The following is a 27100-nucleotide window of genomic DNA, read 5'->3' on the forward strand; positions in this document are numbered from 1 at the left end:
ATGGCAGGGCAGACTTGAGGGGTCGGGTGGTCCCCTCCTGCTCCTATTATACGGGGTAGGCTAGGCCAGTTGTGGTACCCACTTCCACAGCTCTTGGCGATTCCAACCAACTCAGCACAGTGAATCTTTTGTGTCAATTCATTTGTGGTTCACGTTTATTGCCCATCCTTAATTGCCCTTTTTTAAATTCATTCATGGGACAAGGGTGTTACTGGCTGGCCAGCATTTATTACCCATCCCTAATTAGAACCATAGAACCCTACAGTGCAGAAAGAGGCCCTTCGGCCCATCGAGTCTGCACCGAACACAATCCCAGCCAGGCCCTACCCCCATATCCCTACATATTATACCCACTAATCCCTCTAACCTACACATCTCAGGACTCTAAGGGGCAATTTTTTAGCATGGCCAATCAACCTAACCCACACATGTTTGGACGGTAGGAGGAAACCGCAGCACCCAGAGAAAACCCACGCAGACACGGGGAGAATGTGCAAACTCCACACAGACAGTGACCCAAGCCGGGAATCGAACTCAGATCCCTGGAGCTGGAAGCAGCAGTGTTAACGCTGCCCTTGAGCAGAGTGGCTTGCTCGGCTATTTCAGAGGGCAGTTGAGAGTCAACCACATTGCTGTGTTATGGAGTCACATGTAGGCCAGACCGGGTAAGGACGGCAGATTTCCTTCCTTACAGGGACATTAGTGAACCAGACGGGTTTTTCCAACAATGGTTTCATGGTCATCAGTAGATTCTTAATTCCAGGATTTTTTTTATTGAGTTCGAATTCCACCACCTGCTGTGGCGGGATTCGAACCCAGGTCTCCAGAATGTTAGCGGAGTTTCTGGATCAATAGTCTAGCGATAAAACCATTAGGCCATCGCCTCCCTGCCTTAAATCTGGGAATTTTCCTTGCTCCTGTGGTTCAGGAAGGGGATTGGCAGGGTAAATATGCAGGGTTATGGGAATAGGGCCGGGATGAGAGTGTGGTCGGTGCAGACTCGATGGGCCGAATGGCCTCTTCTTGGGATTGTATGCTAAAATCTCTTGTGTGATTGGCCTAATTTTCCAGATTGAGCAGCAGTGCCACCTATGGGCAGAAGGTCAGCACAGCAGTAAAAGTGATCTGCTCATTTCCAAAGAGGGAAAAGGCTGGATTCAGAGGGACAGAGAGGATTCGGTTCCCCTTTTTCTCATCTCTCCCAGTATTCCGTCTGGGAAAGGCATTTCTTTTTTGCTGTTCCCCAAAATGAATCGTAGCACGGTCCAGCTGACGACATCCGGTGGCATCTTTCACTCCACAAAGGACAAGTGCAGAGAAGGGCAGTCACGAATTGCACCCACATGGTCTTGACATACAAGGTAACGGAAGCTGGAAACGGTAACTCAGATCTCACAATGCTCTGCGGAAAAAAGGGGAAAGATAATTACCGCAGTTTGCAAAACATAAAAAGCTCAGAATAAAACCCAAGATTTCAATACTTATCCTATCTTTGGTTGACTAATTTCTCCCAACCCTGCTCCTCCTCCTCCTCTAGTAGTACTGATCATTGCTGTTTGACTTTCATGAGCAATGCCAACCCTTTGCTATGACTCTATGTGTGTGCACATTCTCCCCATGTCTGCGTGGGTTTCCTCTGGGTGCTCTGGTTTCCTCTTACAGTCTAAAGATGTGCGGCGGATTGGCCATGCTAAATTGCCCCTTAGTGTCAGGGGGACTAGCTTGGGTAAATGTATGGTGTTTTGGGGATAGGGCCTGGGCGAGATTGTGGTCAGTGCACACTCGAAGGGCTGAATGGCCTCATTCTGTACTGTAGGATGCTATGACTTTGGTACATAAGATACCTATGTTTGCCCAATTAGTTAATCACTGGCCAATTTCACAATCGTGCCTGTGATACTTCTGCTTCTCTACTCCTGCCAAAGTAGTCAACCTTACATTCTCCCTCATTGTCATCCATCTACCACATTTTTCCCGCATTAAGATGGCACGGTGGCACAGTGGTTAGCACTGCCACCCCAGGGACCTGGGTTCGATTCCCAGCTTGGGTCACTGTCTGTGTGAAGTTTGCACATTATCCCTGTGTCTGCGTGGGTTTCCTCCGGGTGCTCCGGTTTCCTCCCACAGTCTGAAAGATGTGCTGGTTAGGGTGCATTGGCCATGCCAAATTCTCCCTCAGTGTACCCAAACAGGCATTGGAGTGTGGCGACGAGGGGATTTTCCCAGTAACTTCATTACAGTGTTAATAAGAACATAAGAACATAAGAAATAGGAGCAGGAGTAGGCCATCTGGCCCTTCGAGCCTGCCCCGCCATTCAATAAGATCATGGCTGATCTGTCGTGGCTCAGTTCCACTTTCCCGCCCTCTCCCCATAACCCTTAATCCCCTCTCTTATCAAAAACCCATCAACCCGCTTCTTAAAAATATTTAGCGAGGCAGCCTCCACCACTTCAACGGGCAGAGAATTCCAGAGATTCACCACCCTTTGAGTGAAGAAGTTCCTCCTCAACTCCGTTCTGAACTGCCCCCCCTTTATCTTGAGGCTGTGCCCCCTAGTCCTACTGTCTTTTTTGAGCGGGAAGAGTCTTTCCACCTCTATCCTATCCATCCCATTCATCATCTTATACGTCTCAATGAGATCTCCCCTCATTCTTCTAAACTCTAACGAGTACAAGCCTAGTTTATTCAGCCTCTCCTCATAGCTCAACCCCCTCAACTCCGGTATCAGCCTAGTAAACCTCCTCTGCACTCCCTCCAAGGCCAAAATATCCTTGCGCAGGTGCGGCGCCCAAAACTGCACACAGTACTCCAGCTGCGGCCTCACCAATGCCCTATACAGCTGCAGCAAGACCTCCCTACTTTTATATTCAATCCCCCTCGCTATGAAGGCCAGCATCCCATTCGCCTTCCTGACCACCTGCTGCACCTGCAGGCTGGGTTTTTGCGACTCATGCACAAGGACCCCGAGGTCCCTCTGCACCGTCGCCTGCTGCAGTTTTTCGCCACGTAAGTAATAGTCCTTCCTACCATTCTTCCTACCAAAGTGGACCACCTCACACTTGCCAACATTAAATTCCATTTGCCATTTCCTGGCCCATTCGCCCAGCCTATCTAGATCCTTCTGCAGACTCTCCACACCCTCCGCACAATTTGCCTTTCCCCCAATCTTGGTGTCATCAGCAAATTTCGACACCCTACACTCGGTTCCCTCCTCCAGATCATCTATATAAATGGTAAATAGCTGAGGCCCCAGCACCGACCCCTGGGGCACCCCACTAGTCACCAACCGCCAATCCGAATAGCACCCATTGACCCCCACTCTCTGCCTCCTATTTGACAACCAATCCTCTATCCACGCTAACACCCTACCCCCAACTCCATGTCCTCTGACCTTCTGCAGTAACCTCTTGTGAGGTACCTTATCAAACGCCTTCTGAAAATCCAGAAAGACCACATCCACCGGCTCTCCTCTATCCACCGCCCTAGACACATCCTCATAGAACTCCAGTAAATTGGTCAGACAATATAAGCCTACTTGTGACTAATAAATAAACTTTCAACTGTTGACCATCTGTCAATATTTTGTCCACTCACTTGACCTACGGACTATCTAGCTGACTCTCTTTATCCTGGCAACCTGCTTCCACAGATCTTTCCACAGCTGGTAAATTTGGCTACAGTATTGGTCTATTAACCCAAATCATTAATGCAGTAAACACTTGAAGTTCCAGCACAACTCCAATATCTTATGAAAATATGAACTTATGATCCCTGTGACACACCACTAGATTTTAGCTGGGGTAAGGGCGATTATGAGGCTATCAGGAGTGAATTAGGAAGCATGGATTGGATTAGGGGATTACAGGGACTGGGAACGTCTGAAATGTGGAGTTTTTTCAAGGAGCAGCTACTGCGAGTCCTTGATAGGTATGTCCCTGTCAGGCATGGTGGATTTGGTAGATCTAGGGAACCGTGGTGCACTAAAAGAGTTGAGTCGATGGTTAAAAAGAAAAAGGAGGCTTATGTTCGGATGAGATTGGAGGGCTCAGATAGTGCACTAGAAAGCTTTAGATTGGCTAGGAGGGAGTTGAAGAGTGAGTTGAGAAGGGCTAAAAGAGGACATGAGAAGACTTTGGCTGATAGGATTAAGGAGAATCCTAAGGCGTTCTATAGGTATGTCAAGAACAGAAGGTTGGTCAGGGCAAGATTAGGGCCAGTTACAGACAGCAGGGGGAAGTTGTGTGTGGAACCGGAGGAGATTGGAGAAGTATTGAACCAATATTTCTCTTCGGTGTTCACGCAGGGGGACATGAATATAGCTGAGGAGGACATTGGGTTGCAGGGGTGTAAAATAGACAGTATTACGGTTGATAAAGGGGATGTGCTGGAAATTCTTGAGGGGCTGAAAATAGATAAGTCCCCTGGTCCGGATGGGATCTACCCTAGGATTCTCTGGGAGGCTAGAGAGGTGATTGCAGAGCCTCTGGCTCAGATCTTCAGGTCGTCATTGGTCTCTGGTGTAGTCCCGGAGGATTGGAGGATAGCGAATGTTGTCCCATTGTTTAAGAAGGGGAACAGAGACTTTGCCGGGAATTATAGACCGGTGAGTCTTACTTCTGTTGTGGGCAAGGTTTTAGAAAAAATTATTAGGGATAGGATTTATAGTTATTTGGAGTGTAATGAATTGATTAGAAATAGTCAGCATGGTTTTGTAGCGGGTAGGTCGTGCCTTACTAACCTTATTGAGTTTTTTGAGAAGGTGACCAAAGAGGTGGATGGGGGCAAGGCTGTTGACGTGGTATACATGGATTTTAGTAAGGCGTTCGATAAGGTTCACCATGGTAGGCTTCTGCAGAAAATGCAGATGTATGGGATTGTGGGTAATCTAGGAAGTTGGATCAGGAATTGGCTATCAGATAGGAGACAGAGGGTGGTGGTGGATGGTAAATATTCATCATGGAGTACAGTTACGAGTGGTGTGCCTCAGGGATCTGTTTTGGGGCCACTGTTGTTTGTAATTTTTATTAATGATCTGGATGAGGGTATAGTTGGGTGGATTAGTAAATTTGCTGATGACACCAAAATTGGAGGTGTGGTAGATTGTGAGGAAGGGTGTCATAGTCTGCAGGGAGACTTAGATAGGTTGCAGAGCTGGGCCGAGAGGTGGCGGATGGAATTTAATGCGGAGAAGTGTGAGGTAATTCACTTTGGTAGGAGCAACAGATGTGTCGAGTATAGGGCTAACGGGAGGACTTTGAATAGTGTGGATGAACAGAGGGATCTAGGTGTGTGTGTACATAGATCCCTGAAAGTTGGGAATCAAGTAGATAAGGTTGTTAAGAAGGCGTACGGTGTCTTGGCGTTTATTGGTAGGGGGATTGAATTTAGGAGTCGCAGTGTAATGTTGCAACTGTACACTACTCTAGTGCGGCCGCACTTGGAGTACTGTGTGCAGTTCTGGTCCCCGCATTACAAGAAGGATGTGGAGGCGTTGGAGAGGGTGCAGAGGAGGTTTACTAGGATGTTGCCTGGTATGGTGGGGAGGTCCTATGAGGAGAGACTGAGGGATTTAGGGTTGTTTTCGTTGGAAAGAAGGCGGCTAAGAGGGGATCTTATTGAAACATATAAGATGATTAGAGGTTTAGATAGGGTGGATAGTGATAGCCTTTTTCCTCGGATGGAGAAAGCTAGCACGAGGGGGCATGGCTTTAAATTAAGGGGGGGTAGCTACAGGACGGATGTCAGGGGTAGGTTCTTTACCCAGCGGGTGGTGAGGGATTGGAATGCCCTGCCTGCTGCAGTTGTAAATGCGTCTAGTTTGGGGGCGTTTAAGAGATCTCTGGATAGGTTTATGGACGAAAAGGGATTGGTATAGGCTAGTGGGTCATTGTTTTTGTAACTGGTCGGCGCAACATCGTGGGCCGAAGGGCCTGTTCTGTGCTGTAATGTTCTATGTTCTATGTTCTATGTTCTATAACAGTTTGCCAACCTGAAAATGCTCCATTTATCCCACCACTTTGTTCCCTGCTAGTTAGCTAAAACTGTCGTCACGTTGGCATGTTATCATTCTCCTGAATCATCAAAGCCCTACAGTCCAGGAGGAGGGATTTGGCTCTTCGAGCCTGCACCAACCACAATGGCACCCAGGCCTATCCCTATAATCCTACTTATTTGCCCTGCTAATCCCCTGAAAATAAGGGGCAATTTAGCATAGCCAATCCACCTAGCCAGCACAGCTTTCAGACTGTGGGAGGAAACCAGAGCATCCTGAGGAAACCCACGCGGACACGGGGAGAATGTGCAAACTCCACACAGACAGTGACCCGAGGCCGGAATTGAACTTGGATCTCTGGTGCTGTGAGGCAGCAGTGCTAACCGCTGCGCCGTCCTTGTGTGGTATTCTTTAATGTGCACCTTATCAAATGCATTTTTGAAATCCAGATATACCACATCTACTGGTTCTCCTTTATCCATCCTGGTTTGTCACATCCTCAAAGAACTCAAATAAATTTGACAACCCAAGGCAATAAAAGATCCTAGTTCTTTACCATCTATTCAAGCACATTTTAATCAATAAATGAATTCAATAATTAATGTTATAATCTACTTTTACAAACCTTAGCACCTTCAGGAGTGAGAGAAGGCTTGGAGAGGGAAAGTGCCACTTACTAACCTTGCTCCTGTTTTAGAACAAAAATGGTTGTCAAGTTCATACAGTTGGCTCGGTGTTCAAACTCCTGGATGTTGTACTTGTTCATTGTCGGAGATCTGCCTATATTGGGAGGGGAGGAAAGACCAGAAGGAGAGGTGAGGGAAAGAGAGGGAGAGAGACACACGTCTTAATACAGAACATTCAATAGATACCATTTTTTAAATTCATTCGTGGGACATGGATGTCGCTGGCTGGCCAGCATTTATTGCCTTCCCTAGTTGCTCTTTGTGATAACCCCCATCTGCATGGGGAATCACTAACTAACCTCCCAGTTGGGCTCATTGAATATGAGCTCCTTGGGGATTGGTAATTGGCCAACTATGTGGAGCTTGTATACCGATTCTTGTATAAAGCAAGACCCTGAGAGGGACCGTTAACCTTTTAGTTCTGGTTGGGACCTGTTGTGTTCACCATAGGCTTGTGGTTCGTGTTTAATTTCATTTTGTGCAATTAAAAACACATTCCTTCACAGCCGGCTCCTGGAGTTATTGGAGTTCAGAGGGCAGTTGAGAGTCAACCACATTGCTGTGGCTCCGGAATCACATGTGGGCCAGACCAGGTAAGGACAGCAGATTTCCTTCCCTAAAGGCCATCATTTTCCGACAACCGACAATGGCTTTACGGTCATCAGGAGATTCTTAATTTCAGATTTTTTTTTATTGAATTCAAATTCCAACATCTGCCGTGGCGCGATTAGAACCCAGGCCCTCAGAAGGTGAGTCGGGTTTGTGGATTAGTAGTCTAGCAATAATGCCACTAGCCTCAAATGAACGCCCTCTCCTAACAATCCTCATACGAAGTGTGCACACTGGAGTTCTGTAAACCCGGTGAGTTATCACCTTATAACTAGCATTTCGCCTGTGGCACTATACGTGTGGGGATAGCGGGCCAGGGTTCTTTTAATGTGGAGACCAGTATTTTACCAGCACAGCACAGAAGGAAGCCTTTGGTCAGTTGTCTGTATCAGTTTATTTGACAAGAATTATTCAGGGAGCACTACATTTCACCCAGTCTTTTCCTTGTGACATTTTCCATTTTGAACGTACATCCATAAGAACATAAGAACATAAGAAATAGGAGCAGGAGTAGGCCATCTAGCCCTTCGAGCCTGCCCCGCCATTCAATAAGATCATGGCTGATCTGTCGTGGCTCAGTTCCACATTCCCGCCCTCTCCCCATAACCCTTAATCCCCTCGCTTATCAAAAACCCATCAACCCGCGTCTTAAAAATATTTAGCGAGGCAGCCTCCACCACTTCAACGGGCAGAGAATTCCAGAGATTCACCACCCTTTGAGTGAAGAAGTTCCTCCTCAACTCCGTTCTAAACCACCCCCCCTTTATCTTGAGGCTGTGCCCCCTAGTCCTACTGTCCTTTCTGAGCGGGAAGAGTCTCTCCACCTCTATCCTATCCATCCCATTCATCATCTTATATGTCTCAATGAGATCTCCCCTCATTCTTCTCAACTCTAATGAGTACAAGCCTAGTTTATTCAGCCTCTCCTCATAGCTCAACCCCCTCAACTCCGGTATCAGCCTAGTAAACCTCCTCTGCACTCCCTCCAAGGCCAAAATATCCTTGCATAAGTACGGTGCCCAAAACTGCACACAGTACTCCAGCTGCAGCCTCACCAATGATCCGATTCCCTTTCGAAGAGTGCTATTGAATAAGTGCACATTGAGCACAAGGGGGCATGTCAGGAGCAGCACCTAAATGTCAGAAGTCAACCTGGGGAAGAAACAACGCTGGACTTTTTGCATCCAAACAGCACGCGATGGACAGAGATTCCCCCAGCCAACAGATCAGATTGAAAAGTCCCGCCACATCCAATTATGAATGGGTGGTGGACAATTAAACAAGTAAGTGGAGGTGGGGGGTGGGGGCTTCACAAACAGCTCAGTATCTTCAGCCGTTTTCTAATACGACACCACCATAGTGGGTCAGGTATCAAACAATGACAAGACTGAGTACAGGAATGAGATAGAGAATCTGGTGAGCTGGTGTGACGACAATAATCTCTCCCTCACCGTCAACAAAACAAAGGAGATTGTCATCGACTTCAGGGAGCGTAGTGGAGAACATGCCCCCGTCTACATCAATGGGGACAACGTAGAAAGGGTTGAGAGCTTCAAGTTTCTAGGTGTCCAGATCACCAACAACCTGTCCTGGTCCCCCCGTGCCAACACTATAGTTAAGAAAGCCCACCAATGTCCATCCTCAATGACGGGGGAACTTAGCATGTCGGTGCAAAAGGCAAGCGTTTGTAATCCTCAGTCTGAAGTGTGGACTGCATGGTTCACCTCAGCCTCCTTGTCTGGTCCCCACCATCACAGCTGTCAGGCTCCAGACACGTGATTCACTCCACGTGTTATCTTTCATTTTGATTTGATTTGTTATTGTCACATGTATTACTATACAGTGAAAAGTATTGTTTCCTGCGCGCTATACAGATAAAGCATACTGTTCACAGGAAAGGAAAGGAGAGAGTGCAGGATGCAGTGTTACAGACATACGAGGGTGTAGAGAAAGATCAACTTAGTGCGAGGTGGGTCCATTCAAAAGTCTGACAGCAGCAGGGAAGAAGCTGTTCTTGAGTTGATCGGTACATGTCCTCAGACTTTTGTATCTTTTCCCAACAGAAGAAGGTGGAAGAGAGAATGTCCGGGGTGCGTGGGGTCCTTAATTATGCTTTGCTGAGACAGTGGGAAGTGTAGACAGGGTCAATGGATGGGAGGCTGGTTTGCGTGATGGATTGGGCTACATTCGCAACCTTTCGTAGTTCCTTGTGGTCTTGGTCAGAGCAGGAACCATACCAAGCTGTGATACAACCAGAAAGAATGCTTTCTATGGTGCATCTGTAAAAGTTGGTGAGAGTTGTAGCTGACATGCTAAATTTCCTTAGCCTCTTGAGAAAGTAGAGGCATTGGTGGGCTTTCTCAACTATAGTGTCGGCACGGGGGGACCAGGACAGGTTGTTGGTGATCTGGACACCTAGAAACTTGAAGCTCTTGACCCTTTCTACGTTGTCCCCATTGATGTAGACGGGGGCATGTTCTCCACTACGCTCCCTGAAGTCGATGACAATCTCCTTTGTTTTGTTGACGGTGAGGGAGAGATTATTGTCGTCACACCAGCTCACCAGATTCTCTATCTCATTCCTGTACTCAGTCTTGTCATTGTTTGATACCTGACCCACTATGGTGGTGTCGTATTAGAAAACGGCTGAAGATACTGACAACATCCGGGCTCCTGTACTGAAAGTTTACATTCTAGAGCTAGCCACTGTGAGCTGTGCTGTACCAGCATAACTACAACACTGGCATTTTTTTTATTCATTTGTGGGACATGGGCATCACTGTATTTATTGCCCATCCTCTGTTGCCCAAGGGCAGTTGAGAGTCAACCATATTGCTGTGGCTGTGGAGTCACATGGAGGCCAGACTGGGTAAGGATGACAGATTTCCTTCCCTAAAGGGACATCAGTGAACCAATTGCGTTTTTCCGACAATGGTTTCATGGTCATCAGTAGATTCTTAATTCCAGATTTTTTTTTTATTGAATTCAAATTCCACCGTTTGCCGTGGTGGGATTCGAACCCGGGTCCCCAGAACATTAGCTGAGTTTCTGGATTAGTAGCCCAGCGATAATACCACTTGGCCAATGTTGCAATTGCCTCTCCGCTGATGTGTAAAATTGCTCAGGTATGTTCTGTCCATAAAAAGCTGGGCAAATCCAGTCATTGGAAATCATTGGAAAAGTGAGATGTAACGCGCTGTCAACAGTGTTATCAAGCTGTACTTACATAGAAATGCTGAGTTTGAGTTCCACTCAGTTCCTGACCTCTCATTACAGCCGTGGTCCAAATATGGACAAAAGAGCTGAATCCAAGAAGGCAGGTAAGTATGACTGCCCTTGGCACCAAGGCAGTTTGACATCATATGGAACTCCAGCAAAGCTGGTATGAATGGGAATCACTCCGCTGGTTAGAATCATAGCTGGCACTAAGGTTGATGTTGGAGGTGTTCCCTCAGGTAGTGTCCTGGGCCCAACTATCTTCTTCATCAATGACCTTCCCTCCATCATAATGGGGATTTTCACTGATGATTGTACAATACTCACTGCCATCTGCGACTCCTCAGATACTGAAGCAGTCCGTGTCTATTTCTTAGTACCACAAGTAGGCTTACATTAACACTGCAATGAAGTTACAGTGAAAATCCCCTAGTCGCCACACTCTGGCGTCTGTTCGGGTACACTGAGGGAGAATGGTCGATGCACCCTAACCAGCACGTCTTTCAGACTGTGGGAGGAAACCGGAGCAGCCAAAGGACACGGGAAGAATGTGCAAACTCCACACAGAAAGAAATCCCACAACAGTTTAGGCCTATTTGGTTTGGACCTATTTGGACTTTAAACTGGTGTTGTGGGATTCCTTTCTGTTTTACCCCAGTCCAATACCAGCATCTCCACATCAAACTCCACACAGCCAGTCCCCCAAGCCGGGAACCAAATCTGAGTCCCTGGCACCATGAGGCAGCAACGCTAACCACTGTGCCACCATATGCAGCAAAGCCTGGACAAAGTTCAGGCCTGGATTGTTAAGTGGCAGCTTCTATTCATTCACTCGAGTGCCAGGCAATGACTATTTCCAATAACCACCAGTGAGTGATTTCTTCATGACTTTGTCCAAAGTCAATATCAGTTCTGAAATTTTCAGTTAAGCCCCAGCATCAACATGGAGGAAGAGTGAGAGCGAGGCCTACACGTGAAGAAATATTTCCAGATATCAGCCCCGAACGACCACGTTCAAATTTTAAGGTTATACTCTCTCTCCTAAAGAGGGAATGGTTCTTCAATACCAGTCAAACATCTGAATTGGATAATTTCTTAATCTCTTGTCGTTGAGGGACTGTAAGCCTGCTCTCTGAAGTCTGCCCTCATCAGTTAGCCCTTTTATTATTGAATACAACATGGAAAGATGCCATTTGACCCAACTTGTCTGTGTTGGCATTTATCCCTGTGTCTGCCAATGGCTCCTACCATAAAGCATCAGCCTTCGAAAGGTCTCCACTCCTTCATCCTGTGTCTCCAGGAACATAATACATTCGTTACTCTTCTTCACAAAGATCTCTGTCTTCAGGTACGGCTGGCCTGAGGTAAAGAGACAAAATATGTATAAGAACGGAACAAATTTATCCGCTGAGTTACAGAGGCCCCTTTATCGATTGCTTGTCAAGGCCATTGCATGACTCAGTTCCAGAGGGAGAAAAAAACTTGTCCCACCCAGTCCCAGAGAGGGGGAAAGGACAGTGTCTGACCCACTGTCCCACCCAGTCCCAGAGAGGGGGAAAGGACAGTGTCTGACCCACTGTCCCACCCAGTCCCAGAGGGGGAAAGGACAGTGTCTGACCCACTGTCCCACCCAGTCCCAGAGAGGGGGAGAGGACAGTGTCTGACCCACTGTCCCACCCAGTCCCAGAGGGGGGAAAGGACAGTGTCTGACCCACTGTCCCACCCAGTCCCAGAGTGGGGGAAAGGACAGTGTCTGACCCACTGTCCCACCCAGTCCCAGAGAGGGGGAAAGGACAGTGTCTGACCCACTGTCCCACCCAGTCCCAGAGGGGGAGAGGACAGTGTCTGACCCACTGTCCCACCCAGTCCCAGAGGGGGAAAGGACAGTGTCTGACCCACTGTCCCACCCAGTCCCAGAGGGGGGGAAAGGACAGTGTCTGACCCACTGTCCCACCCAGTCCCAGAGGGGGAAAGGACAGTGTCTGACCCACTGTCCCACCCAGTCCCAGAGGGGGAAAGGACAGTGTCTGACCCACTGTCCCACCCAGTCCCAGAGGGGGGGAAAGGACAGTGTCTGACCCACTGTCCCACCCAGTTCCAGAGGGGGAAAGGACCGTGCCTTACCCACTGCCCCATCCAGCCCGTACGGGACATCACCATAATGAAGAGGGCGGCAGTGCTTACACTGCTGCCTCACAGCACCAGGGACCTGGATTTGATTCCGGCCTTGGGTCTGTGTGAAGTCTGTGTGAAGTTTGCACGTTCTCCCTGTGTCTGTGGGGGTTTCTTTCGAGTGCTCCAATTTCCTCCCACACTACAAAGATGTGTAGGTTAGGTGGATTGGCCGTGCTAAATTGTCCCTTTGTGTCAAGGTTACGGAGATGGGACCTAGGTGGGATAGTTGTCGGTGCAGGCTCAGTGGGCCAAATGGCCTCCTTCTGTACCGTGGGGATTTCATGATTCTATAAGGCACTTCTTCACAGAAAGGTTGATCGATGTCTGAAACTCTCTGCGACCAGTAGATGTTGGCTCAGTTAACAATGTTATATTGAAAATGTGGATCTGTGATAGGCGTGAAGGAATTATGGAACCAAGCTGAATAATACAGGAAAGTTTCTAAATTTATTTATTTGTGTCACAAGTAGGCTTACATTAACACTGCAATGAAGTTACTGTGAAAATCCCCTAGTCTCCACACTCTGGCGCCTGTTCGGGTACACTGAGGGAGAATTTAGCACGGCCAATGCACCTTTCAGACTGTGGGAGGAAACCAGAGCACCCGGAGGAAACTCACGCAGACACGGGGAGAATGTGCAGACTCCACACAAACCGTGACCCAAACCAGGAATCAAACCCGCGTCCTTGGCACTGTGAGGTAGCAGTGCTAACCACTGTGGCACCCCTGACATGATCCTATTCAATTAATTGGTTCATCTGTGTGGAATGCTCCCATGTATATAATAGAGCAACCCACAAACCAATCCTGAGAGACTCTCTCTCTATATATACATATCTCTGTCCCACATCTTTCAGACTGTGGGAGGAAACCTATGGGGAGAATGTGTGACCCTGTACAGACAGTGACCCGAGCCAGGAATTGAACCCGGGTCCCTAGTGTTGTGAGGCAGCAGTGCTAACCACGGTGCCACCGTGCTGCCCCTAACCACTGTATGCAAAATGAATGGTTTTGTGTTCTTCCAGTTGTGAGCTCACCTTCCACATTCAGTTCCTGAGTCTCATTGCTGATGTGATAGATCCATTGGCGGGACATACACTTCATCGAGCTGTGAAGCAACAACAGAAAGTCACATTCTCGCTCACACTCTCTGCTCTTTGACTGAGCATATTGATCACATTACTTATCCCAGCACTGATTCTTGGTGATTGTGAGTGCTTTAAGTTCCTCCCTCCTCTTCTACCAGTCTTGAACTGCTCACCATGAAGACAGATAGAAACACTTGTTCAATGTTCATGTTCAAAGGATTATATTCTTGTTCAATACTTACAGTCATAGAGGTATACAGCAAGGAAACAAACTCAACTCATCAACATCAACTAGGTTTCATAGTATCACGAGAGTACAGAAGGAGGCCATTTGGCCCATCAGGTCTGCACCGACCTCAATCCCACTCAGACCCTAACCCAATAACCCTGTGCATTTATCCTACTTGTCCCCCTGATATTAAAGGGCAATTTAACATGGCCAATCCACCTAACCCGCACATCTTTGGACTGTGGGAGGAAACTCACACAAACATGGGGAGAACGTACAAACTCCACACAGACAGTCACCCAAGCCGTGAATTGAACCCAGATCCTTGGTGCTGAGAAGCAGCAGTGTTAACCACTGTGCCACCATGCCACCCCTGAGCTAACCTGAACTAATTCCATTTGCCTCTATTTGTCCCAAATTCCTATATACCTTTCCCATTCATGTAGCTGTCCAAATGTCTTTTAAATGTTGTAATCGTATCTGCCTCTACCACCTCCTCTGGCAGCTCATTCCACACAGGCCCCACCATCTGTGTGAAAAAGTTTCGCCTCGAGTCCCTTTTAAATCTTTCCCCTCTCACCTTCAACCTATGCCCTCTAGTTTTGGACTCCCCTACCCTGAGGAAAAGACCTGGACCATGCAACTTAACTATGCCCCTCATGATTTTACAAACCCCTAAAAGGTTATCCCTAAACCTTCTACACTCCAGGAAAAAAAAGTCCCAGCCAATCCTTATAAGTCAAACCTTCCAGTCCCAGTAACATTCTTGTAAATCTACTTCCAATTTAATAATATCCTTTCAAAAGCAGGGTTGCCAGAATTGTACGTAGTACTCCAGATGTGGCCTTACCAATGTCTTGTACAGTTGTAATTTATACTTGTTCAATGTATTATTCAATATTAATACTTGTTCAAAGGATTAAATTCATTGGCGTGTAGAAGAGTGAGAGAGGATCTCACAGAAACTTGTAAAATTCCAGCCCAATCCATCACGCAAACCAACCTCCCATCCATTGACTCTGTCTACACTTCCCGCTGCCTCGGAAAAGCAGCCAGCATAATTAAGGATCCCATGCAACCCTGATATTCTCTCTTCCATCTTCTTCCATTCGGAAAAAGATACAAAAGTCTGAGGTCAAGTACCAACCAACTCAAGAACAGTTTCTTCCCTGCTGCCATCAGACTTTTGAATGGACCTACCATGCATTAAGTTGATCTTTCTCTACATCCTAGTCATGACTGTAATGCTACATTCTGCGCTCTCTTGTTTCCTTCTCTATGAACGGTATGCTTTGTCTGTATAGTGCGCAAGAAACAATATTTATCACTGTATATGTGACATGCATGTGACAATAATAAATCAAACCAAAAATCAAATCAGGGTAGATTCAGAAAGATTACTCCCAATGTTGGGCTAAGTCCAGAACTAAGGGTCATAATTTAAGGATAAGATCTTTTTGACTGAGGTGAGGAGAAATTTCTTCACCCAGGGAGTGATGCATCCGTGGAATTCACAATCACAGAGACTAGTAGAGGCCAAAACTGTGTGCGATTTCAATAAGAAATTAGATAGAACTCTTGGAGCTAAAGGGAGGAAGAGGGGAGGATCAGGATATTGAATCTGATGATCAGTCATAAGAACATAAGAACATCAACATAAAGGCACACAGAGTAGCTAAACTCAGAATTGACTTCTTACAGGATGATACTCTGGCATTAGGGTAGCACGGTGGCGCAGTGGTTAACACTGCTGCCTCACAGCGCCAGTGACCCAGCTTGGGTCACTGTCTGTGTGGAGTCTGCTTAGTCTCCCCTGTGTGTTTCCTCTGGGTGCTCCGATTTCCTCTCACAGTCTGAAAGACGTGCTGGTTAGGGTGTGTTGGCTGTGCTAAATTCTTCCTCAGTGTACCCGAACAGGCACCAGAGTGCAGCGACTAGGGGGTTTTCATAGTAACTTCCTTGTAATGTTATTGTAAGCCGACTTGCGACTAATAAATGAGCTTCATGGAAAGCAACGAAATGGCAGAGAAGCAGGAGGAGGCCATTTGGCCCTTCAAGCCTGCTCTGCCATTCATTATGATCATGATTTGCCAGTAAATGGCAAATGGAATTTAATGTTGGCAAGTGCGAGGTGGTCCACTTTGGTAGGAAGAATGGTAGGAAGGACTATTACTTACGGGGCGAAAAACTGCAGCAGGCGACGGTGCAGAGGGACCTCGGGGTCCTTGTGCATGAGTCGCAAAAACCCAGCTTGCAGGTGCAGCAGGTGGTCAGGAAGGCGAATGGGATGCTGGCCTTCATAGCGAAGGGGATTGAATATAAAAGTAGGGAGGTCTTGCTGCAGCTGTATAGGGCATTGGTGAGGCCGCAACTGGAGTACTGTGTGCAGCTTTGGTCCCCTTATTTGCGAAAGGATATATTGGCCTTGGAGGGAGTACAGAGAAGGTTCACCAGGCTGATACCGGAGATGAGGGGGTTAGCTTATGAGGAGAGATTAAATAGACTGGGCCTGTACTCATTGGAGATTAGAAGCCTGAGGGGGGATCTTATAGAGACTTACAAGATAATGAAGGGGCTAGATAGGGTAGAGGTAGAGAGATTCTTTCCGCTTAGAAAGGAAATCAGAACTAGAGGGCACAGCCTCAAAATAAGGGTGGGGGGGCAGTTTAGATCAGAGTTAAGGAGGAACTTCTTCTCTCGGAGGGTAGTGAATCTCTGGAATTCTCTGCCCATTGAAGTGTTGGAGGCTACTTCGTTGAATATGTTTAAGTCACAGGTGGATAGATTTCTGATCAATAAGGGGATTAAGGGTTATGGGGAGCAGGCGGGTAAGTGGAACTGATCCACTTCAGATCAGCCATGATCTTATTGAATGGCGGGGCAGGCTCGAAGGGCTAGATGGCCTACTCCTGCTCCTATTTCTTATGTTCTCTGATATTCCTATTTCTTCCTCATTTTTGATTATTTTAAAGTCATCTTTTGCTATAACTTTCCCAACCTTCTGGGTAACGAGTAATTTCAGCAGCATTCTGCACCTTGTATTTTAGATAAAGAACCAAGAGGTGACAGATAAGTAGAGGGTAGCCTGGCAGTGCAAATCATTCTGTTAAGTAAAGTCACAATATGTTCATCAGATCTAATTGGGATGACTGAGGGATCAATAGTTTAGGTAGTTTCAACTCCAGTCTTCCTCCATCGGCAACTCACTTACCCACACAAAGGTGCTTGTAAACATAATCTCAGCCTCAAAGCTTCACTCACCCGTGATTTATAATGGTAAACTCTCACCCTTCCCACATAGAAAGTGCACTCTCGCAAGTTCACCGCCCACAGTTCCAAGAATTCGTGGGAACAGACCACATCAAATGGGAGAAGTTGACTGCCGATAGAATACTGGAATCTAATCGAGGGGTTCAGATGGTTTATATACAGAATAGAACATAGAACATAGAACACTACAGCACAAACAGGCCCTTCGGCCCACGAGTTGCGCCGATCACATCAACACCTACCAAACTACAGACCTATCTATAACCCTCAATCTCATTAAACCCCATATACTCATCCAGAAGTCTTTTAAAAGACCCCAGCGAGTTCGCCTCCACCACCACTGACGGCAGCCGATTCCATTCACTCACCACCCTCTGAGTGAAAAACTTACCCCTAACATCACTTCTGAACTTCCCTCCTTGCACCTTAAATCTGTGTCCTCTCGTAGCAACCATTTCAACCCGGGGAAATAGCCTCTGAGAGTCCACCCTATCTATTCTTCTCAACATTTTGTAAACTTCTATCAGGTCGCCTCTCAACCTTCGTCTCTCCAGGGATACCTGAATAATGGATACCTGAGAGTGAGTTACAGACTGGAATCTAATCGAGGGGTTTGGATGGTTTATATATAGAATAATGGATAGCTGGGAGTGAGTTACAGACTGGAATCTAATCGAGGGGTTTGGATGGTTTATATATAGAATAATGGATAGCTGGGAGTGAGTTACAGACTGGAATCTAATCAAGGGGTTCAGATGGTTTATATATAGAATAATGGATACCTGGGAGTGAGTTACAGAGTGGAATCTAATCGAGGGGTTCAGATGGTTTATATATAGAATAATGGATACCTGGGAGTGAGTTACAGACTGGAATCTAATCAAGGGGTTCAGACGGTTTATATATAGAATAATGGATACCTGGGAGTGAGTTACAGACTGGAATCTAATCGAGGGGTTCAGATGGTTTATATATAGAATAATGGACACCTGGGAGTGAGTTACAGACTGGAATCTAATCGAGGGGTTCAGACGGTTTATATATAGAATAATGGATACCTGGGAGTGAGTTACAGACTGGAATCTAATCGAGGGGTTCAGATGGTTGTGAACGCTGCCCAGTCCATCACGCAAACCAGCCTCCCATCCATTGACTCCGTCTACACTTCCTACTGCCTTGGAAAAGCAGCCAGCATAGTCAAGAACCCCACGCACCCCAGACATTCTCTCTTCCACCTTCTTCCATCGAGAAAACAATACAAGAACCTGAAAACTAACCGATTCAGGAAATATTTCTTCCCTGCTGCCTTCGGACTTTTAAATGGTCCTATCACAGATTAAGCTGATCTTTCCCTTCACTCTGTCTGTGACTGCAACACTATATTCTGCACCCTCTCCTTTCTGCCCTATGTTCTCTATGAATGGTATGCTTTGTCTGTATAGCTCGCCAGAAACAATACATTTCTCTGTGTCCCAATACATGTGACAATTATAAATCAATACAGTTCAATTCATTTATATGTTGGTTTTCTATGTACAGCACAAAAGAAGGGGCCATTCGGTCCACCCTGTTTGTGCTGGCTGTCTCGACTATGCTGGGAGCACAAGTGGGGTCACTCAGGGCCCATATAAAGAGTGAAGTACGCACGGGCTGAGACGGAACTCTCCTTTTAGCAGCAATGTCTGTGTGTCCGCCACGGGTGTAAGCAGGAAGATCGCGCTGTCCATGGCACGGAATTTAGTCAGTGAGGTGTTTGGATCAGCTGCCATCATGAGAAAATACCATTTTCCCGAGTACTGCAGAAGGAAAAGGAAAAACAGACTCCATCAGGGCAACTCCACAGTGACTGCAAACAAAGCTATCCCCGTTAACGGCGCAGGTTACAAAATATTAGGAGGTGTCTCCAGAAGAGAAACTGAGCATATCAACTGATCAACTATAGGTTACAAAATTAATAATGGAAAAAATAGAATATGAGAGTAAGTGTAGGATCCGTTCATTCCTCAGAATAGATGAAGACAGCGCTGGTGTGTTGAACTTGAGGGTGGCACAGTGGTTAGCACTGCTACGTCACAATGCCAAGGACCCAAGCCTTGGGCCCTGTCTGTGTGGAGTTTGCACATTCTCCGCGTATCTGTGTGGGTTTCCATGTCTTGCAGAGGTTGCTGTGGAAGGGTTGTGTGGTGTCGTGGTCACTATTCTCCTGAAGGCTGGGTAGTTTGCTGCAGACAATGGTTTGTTTGAGGTTGTGCAGTTGTTGAAGGCAAGAAGTGGGGGTGTGGGGATACCCTTGGTGAGATGTTCGTCTTCATCGATGACATGTTGAAGACTCTGGAGAAGATGTCATACTTCCCAGAGTACTTCCCAGTACTTCCTCGAGCGGAGAAGTTATGACATCCTTGTAGAAGGGCACTCAGATAGATTCAAATTAACAATGCAGAGTTACCTTGATTAGATTCCATTCTGTAACTCACTCCCAGGTATCCATTATTCCATATATAAACCATCTGAACCCCTCGATTAGATTCCAGTCTGTAACTCACTCCCAGGTATCCATTATTCCATATATAAACCATCTGAACCCCTCGATTAGATTCCAGTCTGTAACTCACTCCCAGGTATCCATTATTCTATATATAAACCATCTGAACCCCTTGATTAGATTCCAGTCTGTAACTCACTCCCAGGTATCCATTATTCTACATATAAACCATCTGAACCCCTTGATTAGATTCCAGTCTGTAACTCACTCCCAGGTATCCATTATTCTGTATATAAACCATCTGAACCCCTCGATTAGATTCCAGTCTGTAACTCACTCCCAGGTATCCATCATTCTATATATAAACTATCTGAACCCCTTGATTAGATTCCAGTCTGTAACTCACTCCCAGGTATCCATTATTCCATATATAAACCATCTGAACCCCTCGATTAGATTCCAGTCTGTAACTCACTCCCAAGTATCCATTATTCTGTATATAAACCATCTGGACCCCTCGATTAGATTCCAGTCTGTAACTCACTCCCAGGTATCCATTATTCTATATATAAACCATCTGAATCCCTCGATTAGATTCCAGTCTGTAACTCACTCCCAGGTATCCATTATTCTATATATAAACCTTCTGAACCCCTCGATTAGATTCCAGTCTGTAACTCACTCCCAGGTATCCATTATTCTATATATAAACCATCTGAACCCCTTGATTAGATTCCAGTCTGTAACTCACTCCCAGGTATCCATTATTCTACATATAAACCATCTGAACCCCTTGATTAGATTCCAGTCTGTAACTCACTCCCAGGTATCCATTATTCTGTATATAAACCATCTGAACCCCTCGATTAGATTCCAGTCTGTAACTCACTCCCAGGTATCCATCATTCTATATATAAACTATCTGAACCCCTTGATTAGATTCCAGTCTGTAACTCACTCCCAGGTATCCATTATTCCATATATAAACCATCTGAACCCCTCGATTAGATTCCAGTCTGTAACTCACTCCCAAGTATCCATTATTCTGTATATAAACCATCTGGACCCCTCGATTAGATTCCAGTCTGTAACTCACTCCCAGGTATCCATTATTCTATATATAAACCATCTGAATCCCTCGATTAGATTCCAGTCTGTAACTCACTCCCAGGTATCCATTATTCTGTATATAAACCATCTGAACCCCTCGATTAGATTCCAGTCTGTAACTCACTCCCAGGTATCCATTATTCTATATATAAACCATCTGAACCCCTCGATTAGATTCCAGTCTGTAACTCATTCCCAGGTATCCATTATTCTATATATAAACCTTCTGAACCCCTCGATTAGATTCCAGTCTGTAACTCACTCCCAGGTATCCATTATTCTGTATATAAACCATCTGAACCCCTCGATTAGATTCCAGTCTGTAACTCACTCCCAGGTATCCATTATTCTATATATAAACCATCTGAACCCCTCGATTAGATTCCAGTCTGTAACTCACTCTCAAGGATCCATTATTCTATATATAAACTGTCTGAATCCCTCGATTAGATTCCAGTCTGTAACTCACTCCCAGGTATCCATTATTCTATATATAAACTGTCTGAATCCCTCGATTAGATTCCAGTCTGTAACTCACTCCCAGGTACCTACAGCCCTATACACTGTGTTTTTCTGAGTGTTTGGTCAATGCAGCATATTGGCAGCACCATTAATAGACGGCCACCAATAGTATGGTGTTGTCCCCACATGTAGCCTAATCAATAGAGAACCCATTCTGAAGTCCTTACCTCCCAGGTTATCCAAGGTCCCTCTGACAAACCTCCCGTAACCTTGTTTTTAAAAGTCTTGCTGTCAGCTCCCACTGACAGCTTCCCCTGACAGCTTCCCCTGGGTTTATTAGTAACTTATTGGATCTCTTTCTGAAAGCGGTGGCTCAGATGAAGAAGTCACGCTGCACTGCTGAAAACTTGGGAAGAACATTTTGCTTTATCGTTGTCTGGGCAAGTCACTCACTCTCCAGTCTTTATCACATTGGGAGGGAGGGGGCAGTGTGCAGGTTATCTGCTGAAATACAACAGTGACCGTCCTTCAAAACAAAAGTACTGGGTGATCCTGAACATATGAAAGCTTTGGAATAACACGCAAGGTTCTTTGTGTTACTGTTAGTGGGGGAGTGAGCCATCCCTATCTCTATAACCTCCCCCAGCTCCATAGATCTCAGCAAATTCCCAGTCAGAACCAACTGCCATCCGTTCAGCTGCCTGGTTCCCAAGCTCCGGAATTTCTTCCCTGAATCTCTCCAACTCCCTCCTTTTAAGATACTCCTTAAAGCTCTTTGATCCAGAATCCCTACAATGCAGACAGAGGCCATTTGGCCCATTGAGTTGGCACCTACTCTCCAATACAGCACCTTACCCAGGTCCACCTCCCTGCCTTGTTCCCGTAATCCCATAACCATTTACCATAGCCAATCCCCCTCACGAACACATCTTTGGAAAGTGGAAGGAAACCTGAACACCCTGAGGAAATCTACGCAGACACAGGGAGAATGGCAAGGTGGCACAGTGGTTAGCACTGCTGCCTCACAGCGCCAGGGACCCGAGTTCAATTGCTGGCTTGGGTCACTGTCTGTGTGGAGTCTGCACGTTCTTCCCCTGTCTGCATGGGTCCTCCTGGTGCTCTGGTTTCCTCCCACAGTTCGAAAGACATGCTGGTGAGGTCCATTGGCCATGCTAAATTCACCCGCAGTGCCCCTGAAACAGGCGCTACAGTGTGGCAACTAGGGGATTTTCCATAGAAGAAAGAATAGAAACCTTTCAGTGCTGAAGGAGCCACTCAGCCCATTGAAACTGCACTGACAACAATCCCACCTAGTTCCTATCCGCGTAACCCTACATGTCTAACCTGTTAATCCCTCTAACCTACACATCTGGGATACCAAGGGGCAATTTAGCACAGCCAATCCACCTAGCCCGCACATCTTTGGACTGTGGAAGGAAGCTGGAGCACCCAGAGAAAACCCACGCAGACACAGGGAGAATGTGCAGACTCCACATAGGCAGTGACCCATTGCGGGAATCGAACCCGGGTCCCTGGAGCTGTAAGGCAGCAGTGCTAACCACAGTGCCACCCATAAATTGATAACATCTGCCCTCAATTAATTTTTTGTCATCTCTTGGGTATCCTTGGAGTTCTGGCCAATACTTTTCCTTCAGTAAGTAAAGTCACCCTTGATCCAGATGACTATAGGCTGCTCTCTCCTTTGAGACAGACTGCTGACTGGCACTGATTTAAGCACTCTCTCTCAAAGAAGATATTCACTGTAGCTTCGTTGCGGTCTTAATGTAAGCTGACTTGTGACATGAATAAATAAATGTGAAAACCCCACACAGTCACCCAAGGCCAGGATTGAACCAGAGTCCCTGGCACTTTGAGGCAGCAGTGCTAACCACTGTGCCGTGATCCCTGTCCTAATATCCTCTTGTTTGACTCGGTGTCAAATTTTGTTACTGTGAGGCACTTGTGGGGCGCTTTAGGTTGTTAAAGGCGCTATAGGAATGCAAGTCAATGTTGTTGTGCTGACGGGTTACGAAACTCTCAGACAATTCCAGGTCTCACCCAGACTTGGTGGAGTTAACCGTTAACAGGGGGCTCTGGTGAGGGGGAATGCACAGAAACCATTCTGATAGAGTTAGGGTGACTGACATGACAGGTAATGAACTTCTGCGACAAGATACCCTTTCCCCTGTTAGTTTCCAACTACCCAGTGCAATCTAATAACAGCACAGTGGCACACATTAGCTTGGCAAAGACAGCACACAAATCCTTCGAGCGCATGCACCACAGGAGTTTGCAAAATACTTCCATTAATGTCAGAGATATTAACTTCTCAGTGATAGTGAGCTGAGTTGGTAGCTTGTTTTACTCCCATTGAACTCAGACAGGGAGAGACATAAAAACTGGAAATTTACCGTCCCGCTTGCCATGGGAATTGGAGCAGGCGAGGGGTGGACATGGAAAGGTTTTTTGATCTCGGTGGGGGATTTGACGGTTCCGGGACAAGGGAGGCCGTAAAGTCCTGCCCAAAAATATAAACGTCTGAGGTCCTTTGTAACCAACCGACTCAAGAACAGCTTCTTCCCTGCTGCCATCAGACATTTGAATGGACCTATCTTATGTTGTGATGTGGAGATGCTGGTGTTTTACTGGGGTGGGCACAGTAAGAAATTTCACAACATCAGGTTAATGTCCAATAGGTTGAGCTGGAATCGCAGGCTTGAACTGGTTAGGTTAATGTCCAACAGGTTTAGCTGGAATCGCGAGCTTGAACTCACCTGAGGAAGGAGCAGCGCTCCGAAAGCTCGTGATTCCAGATAAACCGGTTGGACTTTAACCTGTTGTTGTGAGACTTCTTACAGTGCCTTATATTAAATAGATCTTTCTCTGCATCCTAGCTATGACTGTAACACTACATTCTGCACCATCTCTCTTCATTCTCTATGAACGGTATGCTTTGTCTGCATAGTGTGCAAGAAACAATACTTTAACTGTATACGAATACATGTGACAATAATAAATCAAATCAAATCAAAACATGAATCAGGGTTGCTACCTTGTCAGCGACCATCTTGCACTAAGATTTGAAGTTTTGAAATTTATTTCTGCGTGTCTCAAGTAGGCTGACACTAACGCTGCAATGAAGTTACTGTGAAAATCCCCTAGTCACCACACTCTGGCGCCTGTTCGGGTACACTGAAGGAGAATTTAGCATGGCCAATGCATCTAGCCGGCACATCCTTGGGGTTGTGGGAGGAAACCGGAGCGCCCAGAGGAAACCCACGCAGACACGGGGAGAATATGCACAGAGACCCAAGCCAGTGTTGAGATGAGGATATATTTTTGAGCAAGGCAGTGTTCACGTGGCTCCTTCCCCTGCAAATTGTTTGCCTCTCTGCCCCAGCTTGCCCAGAGCTATCATCGATTTTGTCACCAGATCTTTCTCTTTAACAGCCTCCACTAGACTTTTGACTGCTTCACATTCAACCCTATGCTCTTCCCCCTACCCCACGGAGCCCTCCACAATTATCTACCCTCCACTTCTGGCCTATTTAGACTTGTACTGCTATGGGATAAAACTAGCAGCCTCCTTTTAGGGCGGCACTGTGGCACAGTCGTTAGCACTGCTGCCTCACAGGGACCCGAGTTCGATTCCTGGCTTGTCACTGTCTGTGTGGAGTCAGAACGCTCTCCCCATGTTTGCTTGCGTTTCCTCCAAGTGCTTCAGTTTCCTCCCACAGTCCGAATGATGCGCTGGTTAGGTGCACTGATCTGAACAGGCGCCTGGAGGATTTTCACAGTAAAGTTTATTTATTAGTCACAAGTAGGCTTACATTCACACCACAATGAATAAACTTTTTCAGCACCTTTGCCTTGTTATTTTACCTCTGGGCCTATGGCGCTTGCATGGCAACTGCAGAAAGAGAGAGAGGACATCCCACAAACACACATACATCGGGCAAATAGGCCCTATGCTATTGCGTAGGGCATTGGTGAGGCTGCACCTGGAGTATTGTGTGCAGTGTTTGTGTCCTTATCTGAGGAAGGATGGATTGGCCATACTAAATTGCCCCTTTATGTCAGGGGGACTAGCTAGGGTAAATGCACAAAGTTATGGGGATAGGGCCTGGGTGGGATTGTGGTTGGTGTAGACCCAATGGGCCGAATGGCCTCCTTCTGCACTGTAGGATTCTATGTATGTATGCCTTTGCTATACAGGGAGTGCAGCGAAGCTTTACCAGGCTGATTTCTGGGACGGCAAATCTATCACATGAGGAGAGACCAAATTGGTTAGGATTATATTCACTGGAGTTTAGAAGAGCGAGAAGGGTTCTCACAGAAACTTATAAAATTCTAACAGGGTTGGACAGGGTAGATTCAGAAAGAGTCTGGGGGAGTCCAGAAGTCGGGGGTCATAGTTTCAGGCTAAGAACAAAGAACAACACAGCACAGGAAACAGGCCCTTCAGCCCTACGAGCCCACGCCGCCATTTTAACACTCAGTGAGTGCCTTATTCAAGTCTTCCGTCGATTGTCAACCTAAGGGGTAAACCTTTTAGGACTCAGGTGAGGAAAAGTTTCTTCACCCAGAGGGTGGTGAATGTGTGGAATTCACTACTACAGAAAGTAGTTGAGGTCAAAACGTTGTGTGATTTTAAGAAGGGATTAGATATAGCTTTTGGGGCTAAAAGGTTCAAGGGATATGGGAGCAAGGGGGATCAGGAGATTGAATTTGATGATTAGCAATCGTGGGAATGAATGATGGAGCAGGCTCGAATGGCCTAATGCTGCTTCTAAATACACTCAAGCACACACTTGTCCAGCCAAGTAGCAATCTACCAGCTTGAACCTGGAGCTGAATTCTTTGTCCTTTCCCCTGGCACAGAGAAATGCTTTAGGCCAACCTATGGCTGCCATCTGGGGAGGGGCAGAGCCCCAACCCCAAAACCTTGCATCGCGCAATTCTGCATTTGACCCAACCAAGTACCCCCCCCACCCCACACCAACTCCCACCCCCCGCCGCGCAGTAGAAGAGAAAAAAAAGCTGCCCTTTTCACCCGACCTCGTCCGTTTTTACCTGGGTCGAGTTGAGGCTTCCGGCGGCTATCTTGTCGTCATATGTACATTGTCGAAAGAATAAGATCAGATACAAAATCCATTTCCACAGCTCCTCGAACATGACTGTGCAAAAGAGAAAACACCTCAGCACTTCCCGAAAGGAGTTGGACTGACCGATTCCCGAAGTTGCAGCCTTCAGAGTGGACTCTGAGGGGACTGGACTCTTTGATGTCTGGTATTGTATGACAGTGGGCCAATTATTAACCGCATTTCCCAATAAGGTTGAACCTTGAGCCAAGCTGGACTTCAGTGAGTAAAGACCCATGGGGTCAAGCTCCCTTTTCCTGTTTTCAATTTTGTATCCTTCACACAAAAATCACAGGACCCATTCCTTACCGGTCATTAGAATCATAGGATCCCTACCGTGCAGGAAGCCATTCAGCCCATCAAGCCTGCACTGACAACCAGGCCCTATAAAGTTGAAAAGTTTATTTATTAGTGTCACAAGCTGGCTTACACTAACACTGCGATGAAGTCTCCCAGTCGCCACACTCCAGCACCTGTTTGGGCACACTGAGAGAGAATTTAGCATGGCCAATGTACCTAACCACCATGTCTTTTGGACTGTGGGATGAAACCGGAGCACCCGGAGGGAACCCATGCAGACACGGGGAGAACGTGCAGACTCCGCACTGACAGTGACCCAAGCCAGAATTGAACCCGGG

At 46.6% G+C, this 27100-nt stretch overlaps 1 protein-coding gene across 1 annotated transcript; it reads right to left on the reverse strand.

Moving 5' to 3' along the window:
• Positions 1 to 820: 820 nt before the first annotated feature.
• On the reverse strand, positions 821 to 26580 carry LOC145348557 (apolipoprotein M-like). Its single transcript, XM_080196748.1, has 6 exons — positions 26395 to 26580; positions 18915 to 19063; positions 13718 to 13788; positions 11753 to 11863; positions 6675 to 6773; positions 821 to 1402 (listed from the first exon to the last, which is right to left on the reverse strand). The coding sequence occupies exons 1-6, from the start codon at positions 26494 to 26496 to the stop codon at positions 1386 to 1388; spliced, it is 549 nt and encodes a 182-aa protein (XP_080052874.1). The 5' UTR covers positions 26497 to 26580; the 3' UTR covers positions 821 to 1385.
• Positions 26581 to 27100: the final 520 nt, after the last annotated feature.

This window comes from Carcharhinus amblyrhynchos, chromosome 9 (assembly GCF_965287045.1).
Source record: "Carcharhinus amblyrhynchos chromosome 9, sCarAmb.v2.hapA, whole genome shotgun sequence".
Classification (NCBI taxonomy): domain Eukaryota; kingdom Metazoa; phylum Chordata; class Chondrichthyes; order Carcharhiniformes; family Carcharhinidae; genus Carcharhinus; species Carcharhinus amblyrhynchos.